The sequence below is a fragment of the Plecotus auritus genome, assembly GCF_963455305.1.
Source record: "Plecotus auritus genome assembly, chromosome: 8".
Classification (NCBI taxonomy): Eukaryota; Metazoa; Chordata; class Mammalia; order Chiroptera; family Vespertilionidae; genus Plecotus; species Plecotus auritus.
In genome coordinates, this window is record NC_137782.1 from 13,438,176 (window position 1) to 13,458,664 (window position 20,489).

The window sequence follows — 20,489 nt, forward strand, 5'->3', positions numbered from 1 at the left end:
TCCTGACTGGGAATCAAACTGTGACCTCTTGGGTCATAGGTTGATGCTCAACCACTGAACCACACTGGCCGGGCAAAAGTGTAACTTTTAAAATTAAGTTAGTAAGTCATTTACCGTGGGAACTTAGAAAGTGACAGAATCCCAGAGGCATCTTACATACAGACCCTATGTTTATGACTCATCAACTCTGGGCAGAAGGGCAGGCGACTTTCTGGGAAGATGGCTTGTTCCTCGCACAGAGACCTTCTCTATCTGCCTTTTTTGTTTGTTTGTTTCTACATTCTCACCCATGACACCACTCTCCATTCCAGAAGACAGGTTTATTAGCGAGCATGCTTTGGATATCTCTGCCTCTACATCTTTACTCCATTATTTCCCACCTTGAATATCCTCCTTTGTCCTCTATGCTTGAGTAAATTCTCCCCATCCTTCAAAATCCAGGCCAAAATTTCCTCTTCTTCTTCTTCTTTTTTTTTCTTTAAAGGAAGCATTCTACATAGCACTCCAGTCTAAGGTCTTCCACTGGTTACCAATTAAAATGAACCTATCTTATCACTGGTAGCCCAAATCCATAGACTCTCTACCCCCTTGAGTCCCTCATGGGGCTATACATTACAGACAGAACTCCTGATATGGATAGGAAATAAGAAATAGAAAATCGAGGATAATCATATTGCAGAGAGTAGGAGTGACTAAATGAGATTATATTAATAGCTGTCATTTATTGAAGATGTACTCGATACAAGCCAGCTACCATGTATTTTGCATATATTGGGTTATTCAGTTATCATAATAACCTTGTATGGCAAGTTTTATCATCCTTATTTTACAATTGAAAAAACTGAGGTTCAGAGAGGTTATGTAACCTGCCTAAGGTTAGATACGTAATAAGGGATAGATCTGGTTTCAAACCTAGGAAAGTTTGGCCTCTGGAATCTGTGTTTTTAACCACTCCAGTGTGCCTAGTATAGTACCTGATACACATCAAGTGGTGGGTAAATGGTACCCACTACTAATACCATTATGTTAATCTTAGAAGGTAGGTAGGGTATACATCATTAGCTCCATTTTACAAATGAGAAATCTGAGGCTCAATGGGGGTTTAAATGACTTGTCCAAGATTATAAAAGCACTAAGTAGTGGAGCCAGGACTTCTATTAACTCCATGTATAATGGTTTTTCCACTCTACTTAATGGTCTCCTATGGTGGCTGGGTATATTTTTCTGAAAGGGGTTTCTCCAGGAACTTGGTGGCCAGGTCAGGGCTCTTAATTGTGTATTGCAACACAATACTGAGTAGGGAGGAGGGAAGCGTGTTTGTGCAACCCCTTTATGCATGGAATCCTGCACCAGTTGTAGGTTAGCAGCTACACCTATGGACTGGGGGATCCCCAGCCTTGGTGCCTTGGGACTCTGCTCTTCCCATGAGCTCCTGTACCAGTACATATCCTGATTCTTTTCTTTTTTTAAAAAATATTTTTACTGATTTTAGAGAGAGAGGAGGGAGAGTGAGAGTGAGATAGAAACATCAATGAGAAAGAAACAGCATGGATCAGCTGCCTCCTGGATGCTCCCTACTGGGGATCGAGCCTGCAACCTGACCAGGAAGCAAACTGGTGACCTTTTGGTGCACAGGATCCTCAACCAACTGAGCCACACCAGTTGGGCCCATGGTTCTTTTCTAGGGAGAGGTCGACCTGCCCTGGATACAGCTCTTATTCTGGGATCCTCACTATCTTTCAGGATGGGCTTAAGAATAACAGATTGCCAGGGTAGCAATAACAGATTCCCTTAGACAGTAGTACCCTGTGGTCAAGTTATAGTCAAGCCATAAATGTATTGTATGAGTTTCTAGAACTGCCATAACAAATTGCCACAAACTGGGAATTTACTCTCTCACAGTCCTTGAGGTCAGAAGTTCAAAATCAAGATGTCTGCTGGCCTGATAGTGTTGCTCAGTGGTTGAGTGTTTACCTATGAACCAGGAGGTTATGGTTTGATTCCTGGTCAAGTCACATGCTCAGGTTGTGGGCTCGATCCCCAGTGTGGGGCATGCTGGAGGCAGCCGATTAATAATTGTCTCTCATCATTGATATTTTTCTCTCTCCCTTTCCCTTCCTCTCTGAAATTGATAAAAATATATTTTTAAAAAGGATGTCTGCAGGATCATGCTCTCATGAAGGCTCAAGGAGAGAATCTGTTCCATGTTTTTTTTTCTTAGTTTCTAGTGTTGCTGGCAATCTTGGTGTTCCTTGATTTGCAGCTGCTAACTCCAGCCTCTTCTTCCATCCTCAGAGGGCATTCTTCTCCTGTGTCTTCATATCATCTTCTTATATGGACGCTAGTCTCATTGGATTAAGGGTCCGTCCTACTCTACTGTAAACTCAACTGATTATATTTGCAATAACCCACTTTTCAAATAAAGTTCTATTCTGAGATACTGGGGGTTATACAACTTCAACATTTTTGGGAGGAAGAAGGATACAATCCGATTCATAACATGTACCCAATAGAATGTGCTGGAAGCTGAGACCTATAGGGAAGTAGAGTACTGGGATGAAAGTCCAGATACCCAGGTCTTTTAATCCCAGCTTCCCAGCGGGCAGCGGTGGTATTAATCAAGGGCCTACACCTTTCTCTCTGTCAGTTTCCTCCTCTGTAAAATGAAAGCGTTGTGGTTGATGTTCTGTAAAATCCCCTCTGGATCTAACAACATGGTTCTTCTCAAAGAATTTATACTTCGGTCAAGGTACTGTGATTGGCATATACAATAAAAATGATGGCAATAGCTCTTAAGCCACGAAAAACCCTCAAATATATACATATCCTTGGATCATAGTTTTGACATTTTAATCTGTGCCGGTTGGAGGCCATGCTTGGTTTTCTTGTAATGTTTATGTCAGGGACTTCTAGCTGGAGAAGACAACCTTAGAGATAAAGGCCACTGGTCTTTTATAATTCTTCCCTGTTACATAGAGGGAATTTTGTATTTTAGAGAGTGGTATTATATCTGAGCTACTCTCAAAGGTGCAGTTTTGCCTTCAATGGGCCTAAGAGTCAGCCCTGAGAAGGACTTATAACCCTCTCTTCTGTTCCACTTAGGGCATCAATTGAAGAGAGATATGGCAAAGATCTGCTCAGCCTCTCTAGGAAGAAGCCATGTGGACAGTCTGAGATCAAGTAGGTGCCACACTTCTTTCTGGTTTTCAGGTTGGCTTATACTGCTGAGCCCCATCACTTCAGAAGAAAGAGCTGGCCAGGAGGGCGAAGTGTCTTGGATAATGACAATTTTTAATTTATTTAATTTCAGTTGTGAAAAATTTGGAAAAATAGAAGGTTAAAATGAACTATGAAGCTACAACTCATCCTATATAATAAAAGGCTAATATGCAAATTGTCCCTATGGGTGGGAATTTGACCAGGAGTTACACGTGTGCTGACCACCACGGGGTGGTGCGGAACATGGCAGGCTTTGGCGATGGGGCAGGCAGCCGGGGGAAGGGAGGCCCCAGCTGGCAGCCGCTAAGGACCCTACCTGTGCATGAATTTTGTGCACTGGGCCTCTAGTTATTAATATTTTCTAAGTTTCCCTTGAAGTCCTTTTCTATGTATACTTTTCATAGGTGGGGTTACATTATATATAACTTTATACTAGAAATTTATTAGAGAGGCTTATACACACACACACACACCCATGCACACATGCCTATATACACATACATAGTTTGTGATAGCTACAAGAGACCATTTTTGCACCATTTGTAGTTCTCACCACCAATGTGAGATTTCTGTACTTCAGCTATTTATTCTTCCGTCATTCCTGGCTTCATGGGCAGTCAGTCATACAGGAACCGATACTTAGAAAGGCTTCATAATCAGCTTAATGCTTTTTGCTGTCACCATTGAAATTCTTAATAGTGTATAAACAAGGGGTCCCAGATTTTCATTTTGCAGCGGACCTCACACATTTTGTGGCCAGTTCTTTGCATATGGAAATTTCTAGATTTTTTTCTCCAAAACAAGAATATTGTTGGGGGGTGTGGGTGGGGGGTCGGGAGAACTAGCTCAGACTTTGCAGGCCTCTGCAGACCCAATTACATTACATACTGACCTGCATGCTGCTTTCCTGTGCTATATACAGCTGCGAAGAGGTCTCTGTCCTCTCAGAAGTCTGAATGGGGGCAGTCATGATATTGTCATTCCTCTTCTCTTGCTTCTAAAATACATGCACACACACACATGCACACATGCACTCCCAGACTGCAAAGTACTAGAGTAGTGAAAATATGACAAAAATGTTGGGAGATAGGTAAAATATTTATAGTTGTATAAGCCTAAAAATAGTTACCCACAGACATAGGACATTAGTACAATTTTTTTTTAACTTAATGATTATCTTTTATTTTTGATGTTGTAAATGAAAAATTTAAAAACACACTGAACTCTGACTGGTGTGGCTTAGTTGGTTGAGCGTAGTCCTGTGCACCAAAAGGTCACCAGTTTGATTCCTGGTCAGGGCACAAACCCAGGTTACAGGTTTGATCCTGGTTGGGGTGTGTGTGGGAGGCAACTGATTGATGTTTCTCTCTCTCTCTCTCTCTCTCTCTCTCTCTCTCTCTCTCTCTTCCTCGATCTCTAAAAAAAATCAATTAAAATAAAAAAATAAAAACACATTAAAAGGAAAAAGAAAAACATAAGAAACCCATCACCTAGATTTCATAATTATCCACATTTGCCATATTTTGTTAATATTATTTTGTGACTTTAAATTTAAACCCGGAACAGCTATTTCTCAAAATATACTTAGTTCCTTTTAATTATCATTCAGTCGTGTTTAGAGATGAGACTCTTAAGTTCTAGCATTGGTCATTGTCACAGAGATGTCCCTGCTTCTAGGGGACAGATTTTAAAAGCATGAGTTCATGTTTATTTCCAATTCAATTTCACTTTACAGGGTTTTACTTAGCTTTCTTAATTTTACATTCATTTCCTCTTAAATGGGAAATCTTACTTCCTGACAATATTAGCATAATTATTTGCTTTATATGATAATATATCAAAAATTTTCAAAATAATATCACTATTGTTACTAACAAGAAAACTTGTGAAAAAAGTTCACCATTTTCTTGCAGTTCCTTTTGATCTCAGGCTATATTTCACTAAGAATCCTGTGTTCTAAGGTCACTTAAAATTTTATTTTCTCTGTGTGATTATGTAACCAATTTTATATTAAGTTCATTTCAGTTTGTTTTAAAATTTAAGGATTCTCTTCTTTTCCCTGTTTGATTTTGTTTTATTTTTTGAATATGTAAAATATTTACATGTTCACAGGTCTAAACTGCATAGACTTAGGCAAGTTGCACTGTTATTCCAGCAGGGTTTAGATACTTTAAAGGGAGATTAGTGGGTCAGCTGACACCCCCACCTCCCAAAAAACAACCAACAACATTTATTTATAAAATATATAAGCTGTTTGGCAAAATATCCAAAACCTTTTGAGGTGATGTGATGGGTAATAGCCACATTCTCTCACATAGTTCTTCTTGGAAAATATATTTAGCGGAATGAGTCTGATCTTACATTGTTACACAGTTGACTGGAACCTGAGTAAGTTCATAGAGAGACTCTGGCCCCGTTCTCTTCTGTTCTGTGAGAAAAGCCAGTTGGTTCCCTTTATGAGTAGACACCTCAGAGAGGAACACCCAGCAGGATATGAGAACTGGGGACCTCGCTGCCAGGTTGAAGTGAAAGGCCATTTAGGTGACTTACGTTTTTGTCACCTCCAGGATTATCTTTAGGAAGGTGTCCTATGAGAGCCAGTGACTTTGCTTATCCATGGGCTAGGTAGGATTTGTCACCTCATTGGCTATACTGAGGGCCTCTGGCCCTGATGGGCCTAGTTAGGGTTTAAGACCAAAGTGCTTGTCAAAAGGGTGGTAGAGCCCTGGCCGTTGTTGCTCAGTGGTTAGAGCATCTGCCCATACATTGAAGGGTCTCGGGTTAGATTGCCGGTCAAGGGCATGTACTTGGGTTGCAGGTTCAATCCCTGGCCCGGGTCTGGGAGGCAACCAATCGATGTGTCTCTCTCACATCAATCTTTTTCTTTCTCTCTCTCTCTCTCTCCCTCCCCTCCCTCCCTCCCTTCCGCTCTCTAAAAATCAATGGGAAAAAATATTCTCAGGTGAGGATTAACAAAGGGAAAAAAAGGTTGGTAAACTATTTCCTTGTTGCACAGTAATGAAGAACAGCAGGGAGATGAGGAGATGACATTGCCAGGCTGCCACCCCCAAAGTTAGATTCCGCCCCCCCTGAAGTCTTGATCTTTTGCTGTCCTCTCAAGCTTGGGGGCTAAGATGAGTCTAGAACTGTGGGCCGAGAGGTACATGCAGTGGCATTAGAAGGAGATTGTACAGCCAGTTTTCAGAACTTGAAATTATATATGTACTTGTTTTTTAGCACCCTGAAGCGGGCCCTTGAAGTCTTCAAGCAGCGTAAGTGATTCTTTAAAAACGTATTTACTGTCCTTGGCAAGCTCTGTCTGTCATCAAAGGTGGGTTTTCATTTGAACAGGAATCTCACATTGGGTGGAAAAAATGAAAGCAACTCCTAAGGTGAGAAATAGCGCTGCAGAGTTGACATGAGCTGGAGAACCTTCCACACCTGCATGTTGGGCTGCGCATTTGACTTCCTTACAGAAGTGGTTCTCACACTTGAAGTCCAGGCTGAGGCCCTGGCATTTGGTCGTTAAGGGGTCCTGTCCAGTTCTAATATTCCCCAGGCCCATTACTCAGAAGCTCATTTCGAGGCTTTCTGTTCTTCAGAATATTTGGTGCTTCCAAACTACGGAGTTTAACCAAGGCATGGTATGTACATGTGCCCAACGTGTTTCTGTAGCCAGTTGAGTGGTTCTAGGAGCTTGGTAAGGTTAACCAAATAAATATTCATCTTAAGTTTTCCCTAAGTGTCCTCCTCCCTCTTTAACTCATCAATGAATACATTTCTCAAGATGTGGACAGTGTCTTCATGTTTCTTGCATGCCCACAAGGCCAACCGTGGTTAGCCCAGGGGTCTTCAGCATAGGCTGGGTCTCCTAAGCATATTTATTTGCTGTTATTGTACTTGTTTTCTTTTTTCCCAACAAGTAGCTTCATTTTATTATTAAAAATATATATTTATATATTAAAAATTCAAATGAGACAACTAACTGTGAAAAAGATAGCGAACACCAAAGTATTCAGTTCTTAGTACTAAGCAGTTACAGGTGAATATGCTTCCAACCTTTTTATGCCATCCACACAGTTGTGTTTGTGTCTATTCATATAAATAAAGAGGATCACACCATGGCAATGCATCAATATCTATGGGATGGAGCTGGTTTGGCTCAGTGGATAGAACGTCGGCCTGAGGATTGAAGGGTCCCAGGTTCAATTCCAGCCAAGGGCACATGCCCAGTTTGCGGGCTCTATCCCCCCCCATCCAGTAGGGGGCGTGCAGGAGGCAGCCAATCAATGATTCTCTCTCATAGATGTTTCTATCTCTCTCTTCCTCTCCCTTCCTCTCTGAAATCAATAAAAAGATATTTTTTTAAAAAAGAAACTTTATCAAAATCTATGGGGTGGCACATATGTTTCTAAATTGCTTTTTAAATGAAAAATATCAATTTTTAATCATGCTAGCAGTTTGGTATATATCTTTCCAGAAGACCTTTGTCTATGCATTTACAGCTCTCAGTCTCTCTCTCCCTCTCTCTAATTGCAGACATACACACATGTACAGACATACATGAGATTATACTATGCATACTCCCTATAATTTAGTTTTTCAGTTGATAGTATAGCATAGACATCTTTCCATTTCAGTTCATGTGGATCTGCCTCATTCTTATACATTAAAATTTTTTTGATCCTACAAAATGCCAAATTTCTTCCAGAAAGGTTATATTGATTTTCCCCCCTCCAGCAGTGCTGTTTTCCCCCAGGTTCTCCAATACCGCAAATTTTATTTATTTATTTTTTAATTTTTATTTTTTAATATATTTTATTGATTTTTTACAGAGAGGAAGGAAGAGTGATAGATAGTCAGAAACATCGATGAGAGAGAAACATCGACCAGCTGCCTCCTGCACACCTCCCACTGGGGATGTGCCCGCAACCAAGTTACATGCCCTTGACCGGAATCGAACCTGGGACCTTTCAGTCCACAGGCTGATGCTCTATCCACTGAGCCAAACCGGTTCTGGCTCCGCAAATTTTAATGCTTAAAAATTTTGGCAAACAGAAAGGTAAAAAATTATGTTTCTATGTTTTATTTAATTTATTATTATTTTTAATCCTCACCTGAGGATATGTTTTTATTGATTTGGGAGAGAGAGGAAGAGGGAGAGAGGGAGAGAGAGAGAGAGAGAGAGAGAGAGAGAGAGAAACATCGATCAATTGCCTCCTGTGTGTGCCCTAACCAGGGATCGAACCTGTGACCCTTTGGTGCACAGTATGACACTCCAACCAACTGAGCCACACTGGCCAGGGCTATTTCAATGTTTTAAAATTTTGCATTTTTGTGTTAAGGCTGAATATATTTTCTAATGTTTATAGGTCATTGAGCTGATCTTTTTTATATTTCAAGTTCTTTAACCAACTTTTTATACTGGAATATATATATTTCTTTTGTTTTGTGAATACTTTTAATATAGTTACTTACTTTTTGTTATATAAATTGCAAATACCTTTTTTATGTCATGTATCTTTTAACCTTGTTCAAGTTATCTTGACACACACAAATTAAAAAAAATATTTTTAGATCATATCTCTTAGTCTTTCTAGCTACGTGCCATACTTCAATTTGTTTTCATAGAACAAGTAAGATTAACATTTTAATTTTTCTATTGTAGAGGTAAGCCATGCTCATTGCAAAGGTTTTACGTAGAAACCAAGGGGGGGGGGGGTGGGAAATCAACAATAACCTTTCTCTCCAGAGATAACTCTTGGTAGCCAAAATTTTGGTGTATGACTTTCTTAAAAATGCTCAGGCACAGGAGATGTTAGAGATCCTTAGAGCTCACCTACTGAAAACTAAGGATGGGATTTGAAATTGTAGTGGGTTTAGGAATGTCTCTTAGCACGTAAGCTCCATGAACTTCTCCCTGGTCCTGGACATACAGTAGGTTAGTAACAGCTAGTGGTAAAAGGCTAAGCTAAAGACCTGCCAGCCTTGACCTTGGTGGTCAGGGCAATGCTGGGCACACAGATGGTCTCAATAAATGTTGGTGACCAAGTGTAGTCAGTTAATTCAGCCACTTGCTTCAGTATTTTGTATATAATTTTAAAGTGTGTACAGTTTTGCATATTATATGTCTACCTTGTTTATCATTTTTTAAAATTCTTTTGCAGAAGTAGACAATGTGGCACAATGTCACATTCAGCTTGCACAGACTCTAAGAGAAGAGGCCAGGAAGCTAGAAGAATTCAGGGAAAAGCAAAAGCTACAACGGAAAAAGGTCGGGCTTGCATATGTGTTAAGATGTTGCCTTTCTTATGGCAGAATACTCCTGGCTTGCTTGTTCATTCAACTCCTTGGCTCAGCTCCCACGCTCGTGTAACTATGTTCTTCTTTTAACCTACGGGATTATTTACTGGCAAACTATGTGTAGACTCATGGTTCGTGCCCACTTACCCCCCAGGCCACTTCTTTTTAGAATTTTTGCTAGATTTAGGGTCCAGCCTGCTTTCCTGTTCTTCTCATATCTGCTGCTACTATTTCAACTCTGACTGGAAAGGGGAACCCCCTCTTTCTTCAGTAGAGTCTAGCATAGCCACGTTGGAGGGCTCCTAGACCACACTCCTCCTCCTGGACAAGGCAATAAAGGGAGAGTAAGAGGTAGAGGAGACTCACTCCTTGGAGACCAGAATGTAGTCCGACCACCCTGTTTCACATGTTGGGTAACTGAGGCCCTGGGGAATCTGAGTTCTTCTTGTCTTCAAAGAAGAAGTGCATAAGCTCTTTTTCATTAGGATTTACTCTGGCCAACTACACGTAAGGAGACGGGAGTGAGCAAGGTAATAAAACTGGCAAACATTTGGGAAGTTACAGAGAGAGAGAGAGACAGAAAGACAGAAACACCTATGTGAGAGTGGAACAGTGATCGGCTGTTTCCTGCACACCCCCCACTGGGACTGAGCCTGACCCTCCCTTCTGTTTAATTCCTGAAACATTGCTTTGCCTCTATTGTCATTCTGTGAGAAGCTCTTACAGCTGTGCCTTTTACTAGGAAGAAAGGCTGGAAACTATCATTTAAGGAATACCAATTAAGCACTTCCACACAAATGCAAGCTTAAGGTACCAGGTTTCAGGGATCTCTGGCCCAAAGTATTTTTCAGAGTGGAAATAATATGTATATCACACCCACTATTGGATGGGCAAACTTTTTTGGCTGATATTGCCAGCCCTGCCCACCTCTCTAGAGGAATTGCAAACTTCAAGAAGCAAAATGCCTTATACAATCAAGGTCCATGCACACATGATTTCCACTAAGAGGAGAGGAAAGTCATTCTTTCCCATCTTTCAAGTGCCCTGGGTAGCCCTAGTCATTTTGGAGAAAGTTTTGTTATTTTTGCAAGGCTTCCGAAACTTCCCCTCTAACAAGTCACTGAGAAAATTCTCAGAGCTAGAAGCCCACATTCTGAAATCTGTTAGGCAATAGAGCAGCCAGCGTTCAGCCTGCCGTTGTCATCCAAGTTCCCTATAACACCCTAGTGTGCTCTCTACAGCAGGACAACGCCTCCTTCCCAGCTTTCTGGGAGAAGTCCCAAGTTGATTAATACATTTGTGTACACTTGTATCACAATGAACTCTGGGTTGTACCAACTTCCGTATATAAATACTTGAAAAAAAATTTCAAACTTTGGGGGAAAATGTGTCATTGCTAACTTCTCATTTCCACTGTTCAAACCCTGCACACTTTGGTTTTTCACTTCTAGGAAATGAAGCCATTTCCACTTATCAAGGAAAGCCATCAGTTGGTTTCTTTTGTTAAACTGGGCCAGGAAGGTGCATGTAGAGTGACTGACCAGAAGTTTAGGGTGTACTTACTTATACAACTATCCGAGGGTGGTGAACAATATGGGTGTGGTCACCGTTCCCTCACTGAGTGGTGAGCATGGCCAGAGAGACTGAGGTAGCATAGTAATCATGGTAAAGTGTGATGAACCTTAAATGATAGGGGAGATCAAGGCCACCTGAACGTACAGAGGGAACACCTCACCTAATGTATGGGCCTGGGGAGGCCTCCTGAGGAAGTGACCTTGAATTTAAAACCAGCAGAGTGAAAGGCAGTGTAGGTGAGGGTGGTAAGAGATGAGGCTCTCACTCCTGGTGGTTGGCCGGTAGGGTGGGGTCTTAGGAGCTATTCTCAGGAGTCTTGATGTTTTAGGGTACTGAGGTTCCTTCCCCAGCCCAGAATGTCCTAGGCCTGACAGGCAGCACATGGTCAGCTACTCTCTCCTCTGGTACCCACATCATTTTACCATATCAGCTGAGATGGGAATGACCATGGCAGAGTTTTGTCCTGCCTATTTAGAGAGCAGTCTCCAAAGAAAAGAACCTCCTTGGTTACAGAGATTGATGCTTCCGGTTTTCAGAATACAGTCTGAGTGGGGTAGACAGACAAACAGATCACTAAGCAGTTATTTCCATAATTAGGACAGGGTCATTTGGGCCATTTATAAATCTCTCTTTCTTTTACCCTCCCTCTTACTTCTCCCCACCCTATAACAGGGATGATTGTGTTTTTGCACTACTTTGTGCTATTACATTTGGCCTGAGCAGAAAGTCCGAGTCCTCAAAGAAGCGCTTCCCCAAGGAGACCTGAAAGAGAACCCTTGACTTCCGGGGGCCACCATGAGTGGGGTCACCCTTTAAGTGAACCATGGACATGAGGACACTTAAATCAAGGTGGCGCAGCAGACAGAGCAGGACTTGGTGTCACCGAGTAGCCTTGAGCAAAGGTCACGAATGGTGTGAGCTCTGGGACCCAGGGTTACACCTGTCAGGTGAGAGAGTAGATGGCTGCTCTCTAGGATCCTACTGATGTACAAATGCCAGGAATCCTTGAAGGCAGGGAGAGGAATGATATGAAGTGAAAAGGTTTGGCTCACAGAACTTTGTAGCCACCTGAGAGGTGCTTGAAGCAGGTGTTATGAAGAACTTTGGCATAAGGAGGCCTGGCGTGGGCCATAAACTATAAAATAGTCGCAGCTTCCAAACTGGAAGAATGGCAGTGTGTATATTCGGACTAGAAAGGATCATGGAATAGACCAACATTGCTAATTGATCTGCTCCATGGAGCCAGGGAAAACCAGGAACCATTATCAAATAAATAAACCCAGCTCCTCCTCTTGGCAAATACACATAGGGGCTAATGTGAACCACACAGCTCCATGCCTGCAATGGCAAGGATCGGCCCACAAGTCCTCCATGTGGGGATCATGTTGGAGCCCCCTCTGTTCTCTCTGTCTATTGTATCTTTTTTTTTTTTTTAATATATTTTATTGATATTTTACAGAGAGGAAGGGAGAGGGATAGAGAGCTAGAAACATCGATGAGAGAGAAACATCGATCAGCTGCCTCCTGCACACCTCCCACTGGGGATGTGCCCGCAACCAAGGTACATGCCCTTGACCGGAATCGAACCCGGGACCCTTCAGTCCGCAGGCCGACGCTCTATCCACTGAGCCAAACCGGTTTTGGCTATTGTATCTTTTTAAAAAAATATATATTTTATTGATTTTTTTACAGAGAGGAAGGGAGAGGAATAGAAAGTTAGAAACATCGATGAGAGAGAAACATCGATCAGCTGCCTCCTGCACACCTCCTACTGGGGATGTGCCCGCAACCAAGGTACATGCCCTTGACCGGAATCGAACCCGGGACCCTTGAGTCCGCAGGCCAACGCTCTATCCACTGAGCCAAACCGGTTAGGGCTGTCTATTGTATCTTTACCATTAGCAGGCGCATAGCTACTTCTGCTCCCTCCCTTTCTGAGAAGACGATACCTCAGTTCTCTGAGGGCCTCTTGGGGTCCCCCAAAGGGAAGTTCATGTATTCTACAAAGCTCATATTTGAAGTGAGATATTCTCTCCAGATATCTTGAAAATCTGTATTTGTGTGTTATGGTAACAGAGAGCAACTTTATATTGCAGAAAAGAAACCACATTCTAGTTTAATTCTCAATATTATTTTGCATTATATCATTTTGCACAAGAGCAATGTCATAGCTCATTTTGAAGGATTGCATCTCTTGATCTTCTATCTTCTCAGTTGCTTTTATAGAGCTACCATAGGGATAATGGTAGCTTAGGGTCATGATTAGGAACAAGGCCACAAGAGTCAGGTTTCTGGGCTCAAATCTCAACTCTGCTTACTGAGTGTTAACTGTTGGTCAATTAATCCACCTCAATTTACTGTCAAGAAAATGGGAATAAGAGTATTGGGTTGTTGTGATGCATGAAAACTGCTTATCACATAATGCTTGATAAGTTGGAGGGACTATTATGACTGAGGTACATTTTTATTATTAGCTGCATTACTTTGACTAATAAATGTATTAATGTCGCAGCCACAATAAAGAAATTGCTGCCCAGTGAATGCAACAGAGTAGTTTATCTTTCCTGGATTAGATGGAGTGAAGAGTAGGACAACAGCCTGGTTGTTGTGGCTCAGTGGTTGAGCATCGACCTGTGAACCAGGAGGCCATGGTTCGATTCCTGATCAGGGCACATGCCCTGTTGCTGACTCAATCCCCAGTGGGGGGCATGCAAGAGGCAGCCGATCAATGATTCTCTCTCATCAATGTTTCTATCTCCCTCTCCTTCTCCCTTCCTCTCTGAAACCAATAAAAATATATATTAAAAAAAAAAAGAGTGGGAGAACAGCTTCTTTTAGCTGTTCTACAAACATTTCTCCCCTTCATCCTGTCCAGGCTCCTTGCTGGGTAAGGGTGTATCATTGATGAATGCCACAGAAGTGAATGTTTATAAGTCTCTAATTTAACTGTGCCAATATAAGCTTACAGAAAAAAGACCCCTTTTAAAATATAAATGGCACTTTAACAAAAGTTTAAAAAGTCCTTTTTTGACACCAAAGTTTCTTGATCTCAGAGTTGCTGAAGAGACTGTTCTAAGGTGATCAATGTTTCTCAATGGTGGCTGCCCAAGTTCAAAGATGGACCCCCTCCATTAATCAGCCATAGGACCTTGGGCAACCTGTTCAACCTTTTTGCTGCAGTTTCCTCACTTGTGAAATAATAAATAGTACATCTACCTTCTGGGTTGTGTGAGGACTCGATGAGATAATCCATCTTGAACACATCCCTCAAGATAAGATGGTATTAACAATAATTTCTGTTTTTATTAATAGTGCTTGTGTTCTCTTCACAGACAGAGCTTATAATGGATGCTATCCACAAACAAAGGAGCGTACAATTCAAGAAAACCATGGATGTGAGTTTCATTTTATTGCCTTTTCCTGAAGTCCTGTGCTGTGTTTGAGAATAGTCCTACTCAAATAACATTTCAATAATGTTATTTGTTAATGCAATGACTCTTTTAGTGATTTCACTTTTCTTCTTTTTAAAGCCTTGGACAAATTGAGGATGAAACTAGATAGTAGGAACACAATATTATCTTCCTAGTAACCTGGGAAAGTATAGCAAGCTAATTTAAATATTTTAGGCCAAGACACAAAATTATATATACCACTAGTGCCCCGGTGTGTGGATTCGTGCACATTGAAAGGAAATTAATTAGAAGGGGGCCGGCGGGGCAGGACTGGATGAGACAGGCTGGACATGCCCTGGATCCAACCTCCCATGGTCCCTTCTAGGCCAGCAGCACCTGGGGCTGGCGCCATGGCTTGAAGGTTGTGTGCGGAGTGAGCGGGGTCCCTCCGGCAGGTGGGTTCCCTTAGCCTGGCCTGCGGGGATAGGGCTGAAACTGGCTCTCTATCTCCCGAGGGGTCCTGGATTGCAAGAGGGCAGTTCTCTGGTGATGCACCCTGGAATCAGGCTCCCTCCTCTCTGGTTCCGGTGTGTCACTGAGAACCGCCACTGCCAAGCCACCACAGCTCGGCAGCTCCTGCATTGAGCGTCTGCCCCCTGGTGGTCAGTGCGTGTCATACCTATCAGCTGGTTGGACAGTGGGATAGTTGCTTAGCCTTTTATATATATAGATATGATCCCATTTATCCTGTTGGATTTGAGCTTCCCCTCCTGTGACTATTCTGAATCTTCATTTATTTTTTTTTTTCAAAATCTTTTTTAAATCCTCACCTGAAGATATGTCTTTATTTATTTTTTAAAAATATATTTTTATGATTCAGAGAGGAAGGGAGAGGGAGAGAAAGATAGAAACATCAATGATGAGGAAGAATCATCAATTGGCTGCCTCCTGCACGTCTCCTACTAAGGATCAAACCCACACCCAGGCATGTGCTCTGACCGGGAGTCCAACTGTGACCTTCTGCTTCATGGGTTGATGCTCAATCAATCACTGAGCCACACCGGCCGGGATGGGTTCCATATTTTATAGGTCTTTTTATTTTTCCCATCTGAAATGCCATCTTTTGTTCTGGTCAGTTTTTATCACTCATGCACTTTGTTTGCCAAATAAGAGTTTTTATTTCCTTGATCAGGCTGCCACACATACATAATTTGGAAAAGGGCTAGAGAGATGTTTCAGCGATAGACGAGAAAGAGCATCTGCCTTCTGAGCAGCCATGTTCTAGTGGTGATCACAGCCCTGTTCAGGGTACCTTGTATTTGCTGGGCTTAGCAGGCGAGGATGGCTGCTTTTCAGGGTAATGTTCTGCTCACCTATTTTGGTCCTCTTTTGGCTCATAACAACCAAGGCAAAGAAGAACTATGAGCAGAAATGCCGGGACAAAGATGATGCAGAGCAGGCTGTCCACCGAAGTGCCAACCTGGTAAACCCGAAGCAACAAGAAAAGGTACCTGGGAGGGCGGACCACTTGAAAAAGCTGAGATTTATTATCTCAAGCTAAAGCCAATTAATGATCTTAATTAAAAATGGATTCCCCCAAACTTCTGGCAATATCTTCCTTTAGGCTAATTAGGATCCTCTGAGCCAGAAAAACCCTTCACATTTTTGGGGTTGTGGAAGAGCTAGAGAAAGGAGGCCATGGGGGAGGGAATGGGGTGATAAGTGGGGGAGAGAGTTTTGACTTTTTTCCCATCTTTCTTCAAAGCTCAACTCATATATTCTTTGTAGCCAGGCTGACTCCTGCTTGGGTGAATTATAAGTTTAATTTTATAAAATCTGGATATAAGATTGTCAGTAACCAGAGGGCAGGAGTATGGCTTTAGGAAGACGTAGGGCAAGATGCTTGATGGATGGATATTTGCAATGGCGAACGATTAGAGGGCAAGTTGAATGATTTGCTCATGAGAGAACCCTAGGTAAGACTTGTATTAGCACTTGTCTCTTTGCAGCCACTGCTTTTAGATCTGTTTTGCCTACAGAATCCTGGTCCAGCATTCCTGATCCCTTGTTCACTTGTTTTTTTGTCCTCGCAGCTTTTTGTGAAACTGGCAACTGCGAAGACAGCCGCAGAAGACTCCGGTGAGGGTGGCTCCCGGGATGGGGGAGGATTGTGGTGGGGTTTACCTTACCCTAAATCTGTCCAAGAAAGGTGGTCTGGTATACCTAACAATGAAGAACATATGGATATACATTGGGCTTTCAGAAGGGGGAAACAGGAAGGGGAAAAGGAAGGGAAGAAAGGGTAGCGAAACTGAGGAGGTGAATAGCCAGCAGTTTCTGGCCAAGGCTTGCTCAGTCAGGTTGCTGTACATGTAATAGGATGGAGATGGAAGGGGCATGTGGCAGCTGCTTTGTGATCTAGGCTCACTCTGATTTTTTCCTGGAACCTCTATTTAAAAAGCCCATTTCAGCCCTGATTAACTTGTACCTGCTATGAAAGAAATAGCCATGTCTGGAAGCCTTGTCATCATTGAAATCAAAGTTCCAAGCTTTTAATCCCCAGCGTGCCCTGCAGGAAATAAACCTCTCATGACCATGGTCACTTAAGAAGTCTCTAAACCCAAAACTAAAGTAACTCGGTGCCCTTTGGGGCTCAAGGTAGTTCTCTGCATCTCTCATTGGATACATTTCCTGAAAATGAAAAGGGGTGGAAACCATTGAGGTGGAATTAGACAAAGAAAACCCTGACCAAGGTTCCCCCACTACTCTCACTTCTCCTTCCTTTGGGTCATTTCTTGCTAATTGCTTGGTTCAGTGCTTATTTCACAAAGCTATGATGAGGGTGAGCGGTGTGATTATGGCCTTCCAGTGTTCAGAGCTCATGCAGCCTGGTGCGCTCACTGCGAGTTTCCTTTGCCATCTGGGATGAGCCTGATGGGTGGGTCTGCGAGCTGCCCCTGCCCTTTTCTGAACCCAAGCCCCTCCCCTTCCTTGCAGACAAGGCGTATATGCTGCACATCAACACGCTGGATAAGGTCCGAGACGAGTGGCAGAGCGAGCACATCAAGGCCTGCGAGGTAGCCCAGCCGGACGCTGCTCAGGAGGGGGCAGGTCTTGCTTCCGGAACTCGGAGAGTCTATTTTGTAGAAATGTGCCATCCGCTTATTATATCTACCAATTCTGATAGAATTGCTTGAGGGCAGATTGGAAATCAGAAGATTAAGTGGAGGATGGAAGGAACGGGCATGTTTCCCCCTAAACCTCATTTTTCTCTCTCTTCCCTACTCTGTCCAACCCTGTTCAAGGCCTTCTATGTTCCATTAGCACAGGCATGAAACTGATGAAGCAATTAATGGTTAATTAATTACTTAGAGAGCTTCGTGTGCGCTTGGTAAGTGATAAGGAAAATGCAGACAGCAGGTGAGCAGCTTCAGAACGTTTTAGCCTCCTTCCTCCTCTGATTTCACCATTGCCCCCCCTTCATTTTCAGCACATCGTGTTTACAAGAGAAAATAAGACATGACCCACAAACTTCCTCAATTTTCAGCTACCCTCTCTACACATTTTCTTTCCAGTGGTTCTCAAAATGAGGTGCCAAGACCTGTAGCATTAGCATCACTGGGGAACTTGTTAGACCAACTCCAGACCTCCTGACTCAGAAACTCTGGAAGTGGGCCCAATAACCTGTGTTAAGAAGCCCTGCTGATGATTCCGATGCCAATTCAAACTTGAAAACTGCTGACCCCCACACACCCCTTCCCTCCTTTTCTCCTGATACAGCACAGAAGTGGCTGCTCCCACCACCTGGGCTCAGGATCCCATCCAGCTGCCTGTCCCTGCTGCCTGTGCACAGCTCCCTTTTATGGGGCTTTCTTCCATTATCACTTACGCAAACTCAGCTCACTCCTGGCTTTAAAACTTAGTAGCGATTGCTTCCCATCTCTACCTTCTCCTCTCCTTACAGCCCGGCTTCTTGAAAGAGCTGTCTCCACATCCTCATGGCCCCTGCCTGTCCCAGCCTGCTGTTCCTGGGGTTTGCTCCCTGCCCCTGCCCTCTTGGAGGAACCAGTGATCCCCGTGGTGTGAGGTCCAGTGGCCATGCTTCTAATGTTCCGTTAGCACAGGCATGAAACAGAGGAATCAATTAATGGTTAAATAATTACTTAGAGAGCCTCACATGCACTTGGTATGTGATAAGGAAAATGTAGGAAACTTTGCAGTTTCTAATCTTAGTTGACCTGTCTTTACCATCTGATACTGTGGGTCACTCTCCCTCTTCTAAAATACTCTTTGTTGTTGTTGTTTGTTTGTTAATCTTCATCGAGGATATTTTTTCCCATTGGTTTTTAGAGAGAGTGAAAGAGAGGAGGGGGGAGAAAGAGAGAGAGAGAAACATCGATGTGAGAGGGACACATGGATTGGTTGCCTCCTGTACTCGCCCTGACCAGGGCCTGGATCAAACCTGCAACTGAGGTATGTGCCCTTGACCGGGAATCAAACTCAAGACCCTTTGGTGGGTGGGCTGATGCTCTAACCACTGAACCACTGGCCAGGGCTAAAACACTCTCTTTTGCTTTACTTCCTTAACTCCACATTCTCATGGGAAAGCGTGGAGGAAAGCCATTTTTATAAGGTTTGAGAACATGTAAAGCAATGCATATTATAAAAACATGCATGGAAATGATAAAATTTAGGACAATGGTTATGTCTGGGGAAGGAGGAGGGTGACAGAGATTGGGAAAAGCACACAGGAGCTTTAACAGAATCTGAAGCAAAGTTGGTCAAAATTTTTGACAAAGCTGGGTGGTTGGTACATGGGAATTCATTATACTATCTCTCTACTCTTGTATATGTTTAAAATTCTACATTGTAAAATGTTGTATTCAATATTTTAAAAATACATGAATATATTACATTCATTGTTGAATAGAATAGCATCCACTTTATAGAATAGCTTGATTTTCCAAAAGTTGTTATTTACATAAAAAAAAACAACACCTGTTGTTCAGGCAATCACTTAAAAAACCACAACTTTAGAAGACAAGTGCAAGGACCCCCATGTACTCATCATCTAGCATCAACAATTATGACTAACTGACCAATCTTGCCAATTGAATTCATTCATTGAGGGGGTGGGTGTGTGTGGGGAGGGGCAAAGTTTTGAACTGAGGCTCTGGCAGGCTGCCTTGGTGGAGATGCCCCGTAGGCAGTTGGAAATGTGAGCTGGAATCAGGTTAGATACAGGGGTGGGCAAACTTTTTGACTCGAGGGCCACAATGGGTTCTTAAACTGGACCGGAGGGCCGGAACAAAAGCATGGATGGAGTGTTTGTGTGAACTAATATAAATTCAAAGTAAAGGAGCGGAGGGGAGAGCAAGAGAACCCTCTGCTCTTTCGGCTCCGCGGGCCGGATAGAACAGCCGAACGGGCCGGATCCGGCCCGCAGGCCGTAGTTTGCCCACGGCTGGTTAGAACCAGGGTGTCTGGATTCATCATAACTGCTTACCTTCAGAATTATACCCCATTCTGTTTGTGTTAATACCATATTGGAATCCATCTGCGTTCTTTGCTTGCTGTAAGAGTTTATGAGCTTCCTTGATGGTGAGGGGAATACCCTAAATGGACAATAAGCTTGCATACTTGAGGGGTGACACTGTTTCTTAAGTCATAGCCAATCTAGACAAATGGCCCCTTTCTCTGCATATGTATTTACATGTGGTTATGTTTCTGTAGGTGTTTGAAGCTCAAGAATATGAACGAATAAACTTCTTTCGGAACGCATTGTGGTTACACGTGAATCAGCTGTCAAAACAGTGTGTCACCAGCGATGAGGTAAGTCAGCGGCATCCATTAGCATGGAAGGAACTGTAGACGTTTATTAGTTTACCCCTCTCAATTGAAATGCAGAGAGGTTCAGTGACTTATCCAGGGCCACACAGTGGGTTGACAGAAGGACCCAGTTAAGCACCTAACCTGCCTGCCTCTTGGCCTATTTTACAG

General features: G+C 42.8%; 1 protein-coding gene across 1 annotated transcript in view; it reads left to right on the forward strand.

The window, feature by feature from the left end:
• PSTPIP2 (proline-serine-threonine phosphatase interacting protein 2) overlaps positions 1-20,489 on the forward strand; it is a 67,040-nt gene that overhangs the window by 38,816 nt on the left and 7,735 nt on the right. Inside the window, exons 3-10 of the mRNA XM_080684629.1 lie at positions 3,103-3,180; positions 6,457-6,491; positions 9,387-9,493; positions 14,430-14,492; positions 15,898-15,996; positions 16,583-16,628; positions 17,487-17,566; positions 20,223-20,321. Of these exons, the coding sequence (XP_080540755.1) occupies positions 3,103-3,180; positions 6,457-6,491; positions 9,387-9,493; positions 14,430-14,492; positions 15,898-15,996; positions 16,583-16,628; positions 17,487-17,566; positions 20,223-20,321 (607 nt within the window). The remainder of the gene's footprint in view (positions 1-3,102; positions 3,181-6,456; positions 6,492-9,386; positions 9,494-14,429; positions 14,493-15,897; positions 15,997-16,582; positions 16,629-17,486; positions 17,567-20,222; positions 20,322-20,489) is intronic.